This window comes from Saccopteryx bilineata, chromosome 2, assembly GCF_036850765.1.
Source record: "Saccopteryx bilineata isolate mSacBil1 chromosome 2, mSacBil1_pri_phased_curated, whole genome shotgun sequence".
Classification (NCBI taxonomy): Eukaryota; Metazoa; Chordata; class Mammalia; order Chiroptera; family Emballonuridae; genus Saccopteryx; species Saccopteryx bilineata.
In genome coordinates, this window is record NC_089491.1 from 386,166,357 (window position 1) to 386,178,457 (window position 12,101).

The 12,101-nt window shown below is 50.2% G+C and overlaps 1 protein-coding gene across 2 annotated transcripts; it reads left to right on the forward strand.

Moving 5' to 3' along the window:
- Positions 1-33: 33 nt before the first annotated feature.
- Positions 34-11,128, forward strand: SENP3 (SUMO specific peptidase 3). 2 transcript variants are annotated; one of them, XM_066264143.1, is made up of 11 exons: positions 34-315; positions 1,176-1,892; positions 3,479-3,718; positions 3,813-3,924; positions 4,300-4,447; positions 4,565-4,612; positions 5,318-5,395; positions 9,624-9,761; positions 9,910-9,993; positions 10,107-10,157; positions 10,580-11,128. In XM_066264143.1, the coding sequence occupies exons 2-11, from the start codon at positions 1,187-1,189 to the stop codon at positions 10,688-10,690; spliced, it is 1,716 nt and encodes a 571-aa protein (XP_066120240.1). In that variant the 5' UTR covers positions 34-315; positions 1,176-1,186; the 3' UTR covers positions 10,691-11,128. The 2 variants fall into 2 exon arrangements, with proteins under 2 accessions (XP_066120240.1, XP_066120239.1); XM_066264142.1 differs by having other exon boundaries at positions 4,300-4,612.
- Positions 11,129-12,101: the final 973 nt, after the last annotated feature.

Below are 12,101 nucleotides of genomic sequence, written 5' to 3' on the forward strand. Positions count from 1 at the left end.
GGCGCTGTTCGCCGAGTGTGACGTAGTAATCCTGCGCCGCCATCGCTGGTGGGCCTGGGGCTCGCGGGAGGGGAAACAGGAGGAGGAGGGGGAGGTGGTGGAGGTGGATGCTGAAGCAGAGCAAGAAGGCGGCCGCGGCAGGGCGGCTGAACGGCGCGGCCCCCGGCCCAGAAGCGTTGGAATCCTGAATTGAGACGGCTACTCCTGAAGACAGCAGAGTGGCGGGACCGCCGCCGTCACCGGAGAGATGAGCCGGGAAGCCTGAGGCCGGAGACGCCTGCCCTCGGGCCCGTCCGTCCGGCTTCGCCGCTCCGGGTGAGGACGCCCCCTCCCCCCCCCCCCCCCAGTCCTACCCCGGCCTCTCCTATTCCTGGACCTTATTCCTACCTAACCGGGTCCGGAAGGCCCTTAAAGGGGCTTCTTAAGGCCCTCGCTATCCGAGCCGTCCGAGCGTGTAGGACTGGACCCCTGCTGGGACGCGTTCTAGTCCCCTGGGACAGAGCAGGAGAGGGGGCTGGGCCAGCCTGGCTCACGTGGCTCGGTTCTTCACCAGCGCCTAGATTCGGCTGCTTAAGCAACGATTCGGTTCTCCTTCAGTTTCCTTAAAAATTCTCCCCTTTTCGTTAGATTCTACGTGAACCTTAGCCCTGGCATCCCCATTCTGTCCTGAGACGGTCTGAGCATGTCCTCTCGCCCCCAGTTCATTCCAGGGTAGTAGAGGACTCTGGTCCCAGTCTAGACCGGGTTTTCCTGTGGAAATTGTGTTCTTCTCATGTACCCTCTGTACCATGTCAGAACTCCCGTGCGGTGCCATATCCCTTAATAGGTTCTCAATTAGGACACTCCTAATGGTATGAAAGCAGTGAAGTAGTGCCTGAAAGTACTGGATTTGACCAGGGCATCTGAGAAGCAAGAGCCTTAAGGCCTTCTGCTTAGCCATGCTCCCTTGCCTCAGTCTGGGTAGAGGAGAGAGAAGGGCACAGATGCTGAAGGTTCCCTTTTGGACCATGTTAACCTGGAAGATCTGAAGTTAGTTTTGCTTTTTTTTTCCTCTTTCTTTTTGCATCTCTGAATCATAGTTTATTTGCATCTGATTCCAGAAGAGGCATGCTGAGGAAGAGAGGCAGAATCTGTACTACACGATGTTTGGCTTGTAACACTTCTTTGTTTTACAGGCTACTGGAAGATGAAAGAGACTCTACAAGGGGCTGGGCCTTGGGGGCCTGAGCCTTCAGGACCTGGCATAGTCCCAGCTTACTCAAGCCCTAGGCGGGAACGTCTTCGTTGGCCCCTACCCCCCAAACCCCGACTCAAATCAGGTGGAGGGTTTGGGCCAGATCCTGGGTCAGGGACCACTGTGCCAGCCAGACGCCTCCCTGTCCCTCGGCCTTCTTTCGATGCTTCAGCTAGTGAAGAGGAGGAAGAAGAGGAGGAGGAGGAAGATGAGGAAGAGGAAGTGGCATCTTGGAGGCTACCCCCCAGATGGGGTCAGCTAACCACCCAGCGGCCTCGCCCTCCCCGCCCTACTCATCGAAAAGCCTGCTCACAGCGCCGCCGCAGAGCTATGAGAGCCTTCCGGATGCTGCTCTATTCAAAAAGCACCTCGTTGACATTCCACTGGAAGCTTTGGGGGCGCCACCGGGGCCGGCGGCGGAGCCTTGCACACCCCAAGAACCATCTTTCACCCCAGGACGGGGGTGCGACACCACAGGTGCCATCCCCCTGCTGTCGTTTTGACTCCCCCCGGGGGCCACCTCCCCCTCGGCTGGGTCTGCTAGGTGCTCTCATGGCTGAGGATGGGGTGAGAGGGTCTCCACCAGTGCCCTCTGGGCCCCCCATGGAGGAAGATGGATTAAGGTGGACTCCAAAGTCTCCTCTGGACCCTGACTTGGGTAAGGTGGGAATAGGGTGGAGCAGGGGGTGGGGAGGGCTAAGATCCTGGAGGACCAGGAGTTTCTTGCAATGGTGAGAACTGCCTAAGGCAGTAGGATGGCAGAGTGAGGGAGGGTGTGCTGTGAAATGCCTTGAGCCCCACTTTGAGCAGGAACTAAGGAAAGGCAGTCAAAGCTGGGATACAGAATCCTTGAATAGGTGTTCTCATCTATTCTGTGCATAGATGAGAACGTGAGACATGGTTTATTTTTACTTATTTTTTATTTATTCATTTTAGAAGGCAAGGAGAGAGTAGGGGGGAGGAGCAGGAAACATCAACTCCCATATGTGCCTTAGCCAGGCAAGCCCAGGGTTTCGAACCGGTGACCTCAGTGTTCCAGGTCAACGCTTTATCCACTGCGCCACCACAGGTCTGGTGAGACGTGCTTTAGAAAAGTCAATCTCGTCCACTTGAAATCCCCCTTCATTCCACCTTTGAGGATAAGGGCCCTTGCGTGTGGATCTCCAGAGGGTGCCATTCTCATAGTGGCGGGATGGGATCTCTGAGTAGTGGACTGTGTACACCACTTCTATGGTTGTGTGTGGTAGTCTCATTCAGAATATCTTTTGGAGAACCACACTAAACAATTTTAGGCTCTCTATTAATTGAGTATTCGTCGAGACTGCTGTATGCCAGATACTGTGCTAGGTGCATCTCTCTGACTGCTAGACTTCTCTTGCTTTTCTCCTATGAGTACAGATGACTCATCACATGGGTTTGAATGGCATGAGTTCACTTATATCTGGAGTTGGCCTTCCATATCTTTGGGCTTTGTGGATTCAACCAATCGTGAACCGAAGACTATTTTTCTTTTTTAATTGATTGATTTCAGAGAGACAGAGAGAGGAAGTAGGAGAGAAAGTGCAAGAGAGAAGCATTCATTTTGTTGTTTCACTTAGTTGTGCATTCTCTAGTTGCTTCCTTATGTCTTGACTGGGGATCGAACCTGCAACCTTGGTGTTTCAGAACGACATTCAGCTAACCAGCTAAGGCCCGAAGACTACTTTCAAACTGCAATTGGGAATCCACAGATATGGAAGCCCAACTGTATGCCTTTTTCTCCACCATTTTATGTAAGGGATTTGAGCATATGTGGATTTTCATATCCACAGGCATCCTGGAACTAGTCCCCTATGGATAACTGAGGGACAGCTGAATTTTGGGGGGGCAGTTAAAAGTGTCCCTAACAACCATGTTGTTAGAGGGTCGACTGTAGTAACTCTTCCTCTATGCTTTTATAACCTCTTGGACATGCTTATTTCATGCTTTAGAGCAGGGGTCTCCAAACTTTTTTACACAGGGGGCCAGTTCACTGTCCCTCAGACCATTGGAGGGCTGCCAAATATAGTGGTCCTCTCACTGACCACCAATGAAAGAGGTGCCCCTTCCAGAAGTGCAGTGGGGGCTGGATAAATGGCCTCAGGGGGCCGCAGTTTGGGGACGCCTGCTTTAGAGTTTCCATTCATGAAGAGTTTGTATTGATCTTCCCAGTGTCCTTTGATGTGAGCCAATTTTTCACCCCTATCCTATTCCCCTGCCCTACAGGCCTTCTCTCATGTACTCTGCCCAATGGCTTTGGGGGACCACCTGGGCCAGAAGGGGAGCGAAGTCTGGCCCCCCCTGATGCCAGCATCCTCATCAGCAATGTGTGCAGCATCGGGGACCATGTGGCCCAGGAGCTTTTTCAGGGCTCAGATTTGGGCACTGCAGAAGAGGCAGAGCGGCCTGGGGAGAGAACAGGCCAGCATAGCCCCCTGCGGGAGGAGCATGTGACCTGCGTGCAGAGTAAGGAACTCAGAGGATCCGTCTGTTTCCCTCAGCAGATTCCTAGATCCAGTCTGGAGGTCTTACTCTACTCCTCTTTCCCTCCTCCATTCAGGCATCTTAGATGAATTCCTTCAGACTTACGGCAGCCTTATTCCCCTCAGCACTGATGAGGTAGTAGAGAAATTGGAGGACATTTTCCAGCAGGAGTTTTCTACACCTTCCAGGTGAGGCATGAAGGAGATGTTCTTCAGAGCAGGTCTGTGACTTAGGGGATGGGGAGAGGATACTGCTGCTTTTTCTGCCCTAGGGAAGTATTTGGGGAGCAGGAGGCAGCTAGAACTGAAGGGGGATAAGCTACAGGCAAGGTGTTAAGTCCCTGTAAGCCAGCTGGGAGAGTCTTTATCTGGGATCCTGAGCTACTGGGTATATCTGAGTGTTCATGTGCTTAGGAATAGGGCCTTGTGCAGGTCCTCAAAAGTACCCATGACTCAAAAAAGGTGGGGGGGGGGAGATTAGACTCTTATCCTAGGCAATAGAAGTTACTTCTGTGCACCCTAGCTCCGTTGTCTTTTGTGTGACTCCGCCCTTGGCCTACTCAGGAAGGGCCTGGTGCTACAGCTGATCCAGTCATATCAGCGGATGCCAGGCAATGCCATGGTGAGGGGCTTCCGAGTGGCTTATAAGCGGCATGTGCTGACCATGGACGACTTGGGGACCTTGTATGGACAGAACTGGCTCAATGATCAGGTGAGGAAGAGAGAAGCAGGCCCAAGAGGGGATTCAGGGAGCAGGGTGTCTGGGACCCTCTTCATGGAGGATCCCTGTACCCCCTCCATGGCAAGTTGCCTCCCATCTTCTCCTCAGGTGATGAACATGTATGGAGACTTGGTCATGGACACAGTCCCTGAAAAGGTAGGCCTAACCAGTAATTCAGTTCCCAGGAGAATTTCCACAGTTCTAAGCAGCTTTTTGGTCCCTTTTACCTCCCCCATTTCACAAAAGAGAGCTTTGATTTCTGGGGAGAAATGGTAGAAGTTAGTCCGTTAAATTCAAATTTATAATTCCAGTCTTTTTTTTTTTTTTTTTAACTAATTTCTTTTATTATTTATTTAAGAGGGTGGGCAAAGGAGAGAGATGAGAAGCATCAACTTATAGTTGTGTCATTTTAGTTGTTCATTGATTGCTTCTCATATGTGCCTTGACTGGGGGGCTCCAGCTGAGCCAGCGACCATAGGATCATCTTGATGATCTCATGCTCAAGCCGGTGACCCCACACTCAAGCTGGCGATCTTGGGGTTTTGAATCTGGGACATCAGTGTCTCAGGTCGACACTGTATCTATTGCGCCACCACTGGTCAGGCCATAATCTTGGTCTTGAACGTCACAATTCTATTTCTTTATTCCAGTCTTTAGTGTTTTTCCCCTATTGGCTAACCCCACAAATTGGGATTGGAAGCTCTAAGGTTAAAAATAAGTTTTGTTTTTATTTTTTTACTCTCAATCAGTTGGAGTGCAGGTTGTTGAAAGCAGTCCTTAGAGACACAGTGAAATGGAGAGGACACTTGGAGGGCCTGAGGTTTTTGATTGTATCCAGCTCTTTTTTCCTCATTGGCACAGGTGCATTTCTTCAACAGTTTCTTCTACGATAAACTCCGTACCAAGGGTTATGATGGTGTGAAAAGGTGGACCAAAAACGTGAGTTATGAATTCATATCTACTTGTATGAACACCTTGCCTTGAAATAATGAGTTCTATTCTTATGAACTCTTTCTTCAACCATGTTCATTCAATCTTTCAAATATTTATTATGGGCCCTGACCAGTTGGCTCAGTGGTAGAGCGTCGGCCTGGCGTGTGGGGGACCTGGGTTCGATTCCCGGCCAGGGCACATAGGAGAAGCGCTCATTTGCTTCTTCCACCCCCCCCCCCCCTTCCTCTCTGTCTCTCTCTTCCTCTCCCGCAGCCAAGGCTCCATTGGAACAAAGATGGCCCGGGCGCTGCGGATGGCTCCTTGGCCTCTGCCCCAGGCGCTAGAGTGGCTCTGGTCGGGGCAGAGCGACGCCTCAGAGGGGCAGAGCGTTGCCCCTGGTGGGCGTGCCAGGTGGATCCCGGTCGGGCGCATGCGGGAGTCTGTCTGACTGTCTCTCCCCATTTCCAGCTTCAAAAAAAAAAAAAATAAATAAATATATTTATTATGTATTTTCTGTGTGCTAGGTATTGTTCTAGGCACTAAGGATATATTGCTAAATAAGGAAAACTTACCTCTATAGATTGAGGATAAACAAGTGATAAGCACTTCCAGCTACTGTTAAATGCTATGAACAAATTAAAGTAATGTGGTAGTGTGGGAGTTGGGTACTTTAGATTGGGAAGGCCTCTCTTAGCTGAGACTTGAATGATGAGCCAGCCATGTACAGATCTGAGGGGAGTGTTCCAGGCAAAGGGAACAGCAAGTACATGGGACACAAGGTAAGGGAGAACATTTGGGGAACAGAGGGCCTGTGTGGGTGTTTTATGTGTTGGAGCAGAGTGAGCAAAGGGAAAAATGATACAAAATTTGGTCAGAGTAGATTATGTAAGGCGTAGAGAGTAGGGTGGAATTTTTATTTTTTTTAAGTGAGAGTAGGGAAGATAGTAAGACAGACTCCGCATTACCCTGACCAGTATCCACCCAACAACCCATCTGGCACCGATGCTTGAATCAACTGAGCTATCTGTCTTCAGCACCTGAGGCTGACGCTAGGCCCAACTGAGCTATCCTCACTTGAACTAATCGAGGCACTGGCTACGAGAGGGGAAGAGAGAAGAAAGGGGGAGGGAGAGAGGAAGAAAAGCAGATGGCAGCTTCTCATGTGTGCCCTGACTGTAGGTTGAACCAGGATGTCCGCCTTCCAGGCCGATGCTCTATTCGGTTGGCCAGGACCTTTTTAAAGATTTTTTCCCTCTTTTTAAGATTTGTATTTTATTTATTGACTTTTGCGGGGAGTGTGAGAAGGTGGGGGAAAAGAGTGGGAAGCTTGTATGTGCTTTGATCAGGCAAGCCGGGGGTTTTGGACTGGTGACCTCGGTGTTCCAGATCCACACCTGATCCACTGCGCCACCACAGGGCAGGCAGGGTAGAGTAGATTTTTATTCCTTGTGTACTGAGAAGCCGTTGAAGAGTTTTAAGCAAGCTGTGAAGTGTTTCATGTTTTGAACTGTGTATTTCAGTGATAAGTTGAAAGCGAGGAAGAGCGGAAGCAGGCAGGTTATCTTAGGAGAGGAGTTCAGAAGTCCACATGGTCAACTCGGACCGGTGTGGTAAAGGCAGAAATAGAAGTAACTATCTAGGATAAGTTTTGCAAGTAGAACCAATAGGACTTTCTGACAGATTGGATGTGGGAAACGAGAAAAGATAGAATCAAGGACAATGCCATAGGACTTTGGCCTAAGTTACTGGGGAAAATACTTAGAGGAAGAGAACGTTTGGTGAGGGAAAAAAGTTCTTTTCTCCCTTCCAGTTAGTTTCCCTGCCCTCTAATTCAAAGGCCAGGAAATTTCTCCAGTAATGTAGGACCACTAGCTCCAGGATTTTGTAATTTCTGTCTCCAGGTTCAAGAGTTTACACCCTCAGGGATCTGGCAGGCCTGCTTTTCTCAGTAGAGGCGGAGTGACATACAGTGCAAAGACCTTGGCCTTCTCTATACCTATATTTGAGTCCCTCCTCTGCCATTTCTTCTGTGACCTTGGGCGAGTTACTTTCCTTTTTCTTTTTATTTATTTTATTATTAATTTTTTCAGTGAGAGTAGGGGGAGATACCGAGATAGACTCCCACATGTGCCCCAACTGGGATCCACCCAGCAACCACTGTCTGGGGCTGATGCTCTGACCATCTGAGGCAATGCTCACAACCAAGCCATTATTTTAGCTCCTGAGACAGAGGCATCCCTCAGCACTGGGGCCAATGCACTTGAATTAGTCGAGCCATGGCTGCGGGAGGAAAAGAGAAACAGAGAAAGGCAGGGGGTGGGGATTTGGTGGGGGAAGCAGATGGTTGCCTCTCCTGTGTGTCCTGATCTGGGACTTACACACACCATGTCGATGCCCTATCACTGAGCCAACCGGCCAGGGCTACTTTTCCTTTTTCAAGCTGCAGTTATCATATTGTTAGGTTGAACATGAGAACATCCTCAAAGGATTATTGTGTGAGTTGACTGATTGAGCATTTACTAGTTGTCATGCATTTTTCTTAGTGCATTATGAATTAACTAATGTAATCTTCATAACAAGTGGGTGAGGTAGGTGCTGTTATTTTCACCTTCTCACAGATAAAGGAACAGAAGTGTAGAGACTTATTAAGTAGCTTATCCATGGTCATAACCTAGTAAAGGGAGGAGCTGGATTTGAACCCTAGCAGTCTGGCTCCAGAATCCTGAGCCTGTGTGCTTAGCTACTAAGCACTCGTATCCTTTTTTGTTTGTTTGTTTTTTGACAGAGAGAGGGACAGATAAATAGGGAGAGATGAGAAGCATCAATTCTTTGTTGCAGCACCTTAGTTGTTCATTGATTGCTTTCTTATATGTGCCTTGACTAGGGGGCTACAGCAGAGCAAGTGACCCCTTGCTCAAGGCAGCAATCTTGGGCTTCAAGCCAGCAGCCTTTGGGCTCAAGCCAGTGACCATGGGGTCATGCCTATGATCCCACGCTCAAGCCAGCGACCCCTCGCTCAGGTTGGTGAGCTGTGCTCAAGCTGGATGAGCCTGCGCTCAAGCTGGTGACCTTGGGGTTTCAAACCTGGGTTCTCCACGTTCCAGTGTGACGCTCTACCCACTGCGCCACCGCCTGGTCAGGCACACTGGTATTTTTTTTTTTTTTTTTTTTTTTTTTTTTGTATTTTTCTGAAGTTGGAAACGGGGAGGCAGTCCAACAGACTCCTGCATGCTCCCTATCGGGATCCACCCGGCACGCCCACCAGGGGGCGATGCTCTGCCCATCTGGGGCGTTGCTCTGTTGCAACCAGGGCCATTCTAGCACCTGAGGCAGAGGCCATGGAGCCATCCTCGGCACCCGGGCCAACTTTGCTCCAATGGAGCCTTGGCTGCGGGAGGGGAAGAGAGAGACAGAGAGGAAGGAGAGGGGGAGGGGTGGAGAAGCAGATGGGCGCCTCTCCTGTGTGCCCTGGCTGGGAATCGAACCCGGGACTCCTACACATCAGGCTGACTCTCTACCACTGAGCCAACCGGCCAGGGCTAACACTCGTATTCTTTTTTTTTTTTTTTTTTTTTTTTTTTTCTTTTTTCATTTTTCTGAAGCTGGAAACAGGGAGAGACAGTCAGACAGACTCCTGCATGCGCCCGACCGGGATCCACCCGGCACGCCCACCAGGGGCGACGCTCTGCCCACCAGGGGGCGATGCTCTGCCCATCCTGGGCGTCGCCATGTTGCGACCAGAGCCACTGTAGCGCCTGGGGCAGAGGCCACAGAGCCATCCCCAGCGCCCGGGCCATCTTTGCTCCAATGGAGCCTTGGCTGCGGGAGGGGAAGAGAGAGACAGAGAGGAAAGCGCGGCGGAGGGGTGGAGAAGCAAATGGGCGCTTCTCCTGTGTGCCCTGGCCGGGAATCGAACCCGGGTCCTCCGCACGCTAGGCCGACGCTCTACCGCTGAGCCAACCCGGCCAGGGCATCACTCGTATTCTTAATGTATGAAAAATACCTGGCCCATTCTGGGCTGTTGAGTGTTTGTTCTGACACCACTTTCTCTGTCTTGCCTTCCTCCCTAACCCCAAGAATGTAGACATCCAGAGGTTGAGCCTTGCCTCGCAATCCAGGGGCTAGATCATGTATTTGCCTACTTGACTCCTTGCCTGCCTTTGAATGCTTTAGAACCCATCATAGTAGGCAGGACTTGTGCTGTCTTACCTGACCTCTGACATTCCTTCCTTAGGTGGACATCTTCAATAAGGAGCTACTGCTAATCCCCATCCACCTGGAGGTGCACTGGTCCCTCATCTCTGTTGATGTGCGGCAACGCACCATTACCTATTTTGACTCGCAGCGCACCCTAAACCGCCGCTGCCCTAAGGTTTGTGAGGGAATAGAATTCAGGGGGAGGTCAGGTGGTAAGGCATTGTAGGCAGAAGGCCTGATTTAGAGTCTGAGAAGCAACCTGGGCTTGGTGCCTGTGCCTACTACACCATGAGTTCACTTCCCCTTTTTCTACAACTGAATAGCATATTGCCAAGTATCTACAGGCAGAGGCAGTGAAGAAAGACCGGCTGGATTTCCACCAAGGTTGGAAAGGTTACTTCAAAATGGTAAGTTTCTAGAGGGAGGGGCATGGGATTGGTGGTAGGGATGATGCTAGGGGGCAGAAGTGGAAGCCACATCCCTAGTAGTCTCCAGGTGATACCTTCTTTCTGTTCTCTAGAACGTGGCCAGGCAGAACAATGACAGTGATTGTGGCGCCTTTGTATTGCAGGTAAGCAGATGTCAGTTGGGTTAAAGGGTTGGGAGATGGAAGGGTGTTCCACATCCCTCACTTGGCCCGAAGCCACTTGTGGAGCCAGGGGGTAATCTTGCATGTTAGAATGCAGAAATCCCGGTTTCATTGGTCCGCTCCTGGTGTCCCCATCCCACGTTGGTCTGGTCCTTGGTCTCTGGCCTGTCTCCTGACCCCCACAACACTAAGTAATTCATGTACCAAATAAAAACATTGGGTTTAGAGTTGGACTTTTTTTCTAAGTCCGAGGCTATGGAATTTTGGCTCCTTTTTGTGAAAAAGGCATGTTCTTTGAAAGATTGAATAGGCGTACTGTATATAAAATGTGTAGCATAGGCCCCGATTTGGGGGGGCGGGTTGCTCAGCAGGTGGTCCTCACAGCCTGCTTTGTTAACACCTAGTACTGCAAGCACCTGGCCCTGTCTCAGCCATTCAGCTTCACCCAGCAGGACATGCCCAAACTTCGTCGGCAGATCTACAAGGAGCTGTGTCACTGCAAACTCACTGTGTGAGCCTCGGATCCCAGGCCTCAAGCCCGTTCATTAATGGGCAGGGGAAACGTGGGATACCCTTCCTTCCCAAGAAACTCCAGTTCCTTTCCTTTTCTGCCTCTCCCCACCCAGTTCCCTTTGGTTTTTCATATTTAAATGTTTTAATTGATTTCTGTATTTTTTTTTGAGAGAATACTTGTTGATTTCTGATGTTCAGGGGTGGCCGTGGAAAAGCCCCCTTTTCCCTCTCTCTGCAGGGGAGTATGGCCTTGTGGCCTGGGTCTGGCAGTGATTCCCCCTTCCACGTGTATGGGTGGAGGTCAGAAAAGTCTGCTGGGCGTGGTGGGCGGGCAAAGAGATTCCTGCCTGCCAGATCTTCAAACTTTTTATATATACACGTATATATATAAATGCCACGGTCCTGCTCTGGTCAATAAAGGATCCTTTGGAGGTACATAATGGTGGTCTTCTTTAAGGGGCCTTCAACTTAAGGGATGTACTCTTATCTCAGGTTTTCCTTCAGCCAGTGCTGTTAGCTACCATTTTATGGGTCTTGAGACTTAAGGGGCCAGCTTTCCATCCCTGGCTCGGACAGTGCCAGCACCATGTTTTAGTCACCAAAAAGAATCCCGCACACAGGGGAGCTAGAGACGCAAATAAGGGGGAGTAGAGTAGGTACCGTATTACCTCGTGTATAAGTTCCACCTGGATTTTGGGGCCCAAAGTTTCAAAAAAGTATTACACAGAGTTACTGAACTCAAATTTTATTCATCATAAAATTCATACAACTCATCTGCGGGAAATGCAAAAAACTACAACCTCTGTATAAAACGCACCGTTTATTAAACCCCAAATTTTTTTAAAGGGTGCGTCTTATACGTGGGAAAATACGGTAATCCTCAAAAATAAAGGAGTTGGAGAGAAAATCGAGTTGGGGAACAGGACACTTAAAGGGAGCCAGCGAGGTTGAGGATTTATGACAGTAAGTTCTGAAACCCATTATTCCATATTCTTTCCTTCCAGCCAGGGGAATCCTCCCAGCCGCTAGGGTAAGGCTCCTGATCCCATAATTCCTAGTATACTTGGAACACATCCGGAGGTTGTCGGAACTATGCTGGATAATAAATAAAAAGTGGGTCCAATGGAGTCCTGGAGCGGAGGTTAAAGGGAAGTAGGTTACGGGGAGCCCGGAAATCCCTGGAGGCTGAAACCTCGCCCCCTTTGCATGATAGGGCACACTAAACCACATGACTAAGACTATCGCCTCCGCACGTGTAGGGGTGCAGGGCCCCAAGATGGCTGCCAGGCCTCGAGGCCCGACTCCTGTATGTCACTTCCTTACCGGTGAGAAGGGCGGGTCCTGTAACCAATGAGGCCGTGGGGCGGGTCTCAAACTTGATAGGCGCTAAAGTTACCCAATGATGGCTACGTG

Coding starts and splice junctions, on each gene's coding strand:
- SENP3 (XM_066264142.1), top strand. CDS start 1,187: ATGAAAGAGACTCTACAAGGGGCTGGGCCTTGGGGGCCTGAGCCTTCA. Junction 3,925..4,299: donor GAGTTTTCTACACCTTCCAG/GTGAGGCATGAA, acceptor TGGCCTACTCAG/GAAGGGCCTGGTGCTACAGC. Junction 5,396..9,623: donor TGAAAAGGTGGACCAAAAAC/GTGAGTTATGAA, acceptor TTCCTTCCTTAG/GTGGACATCTTCAATAAGGA.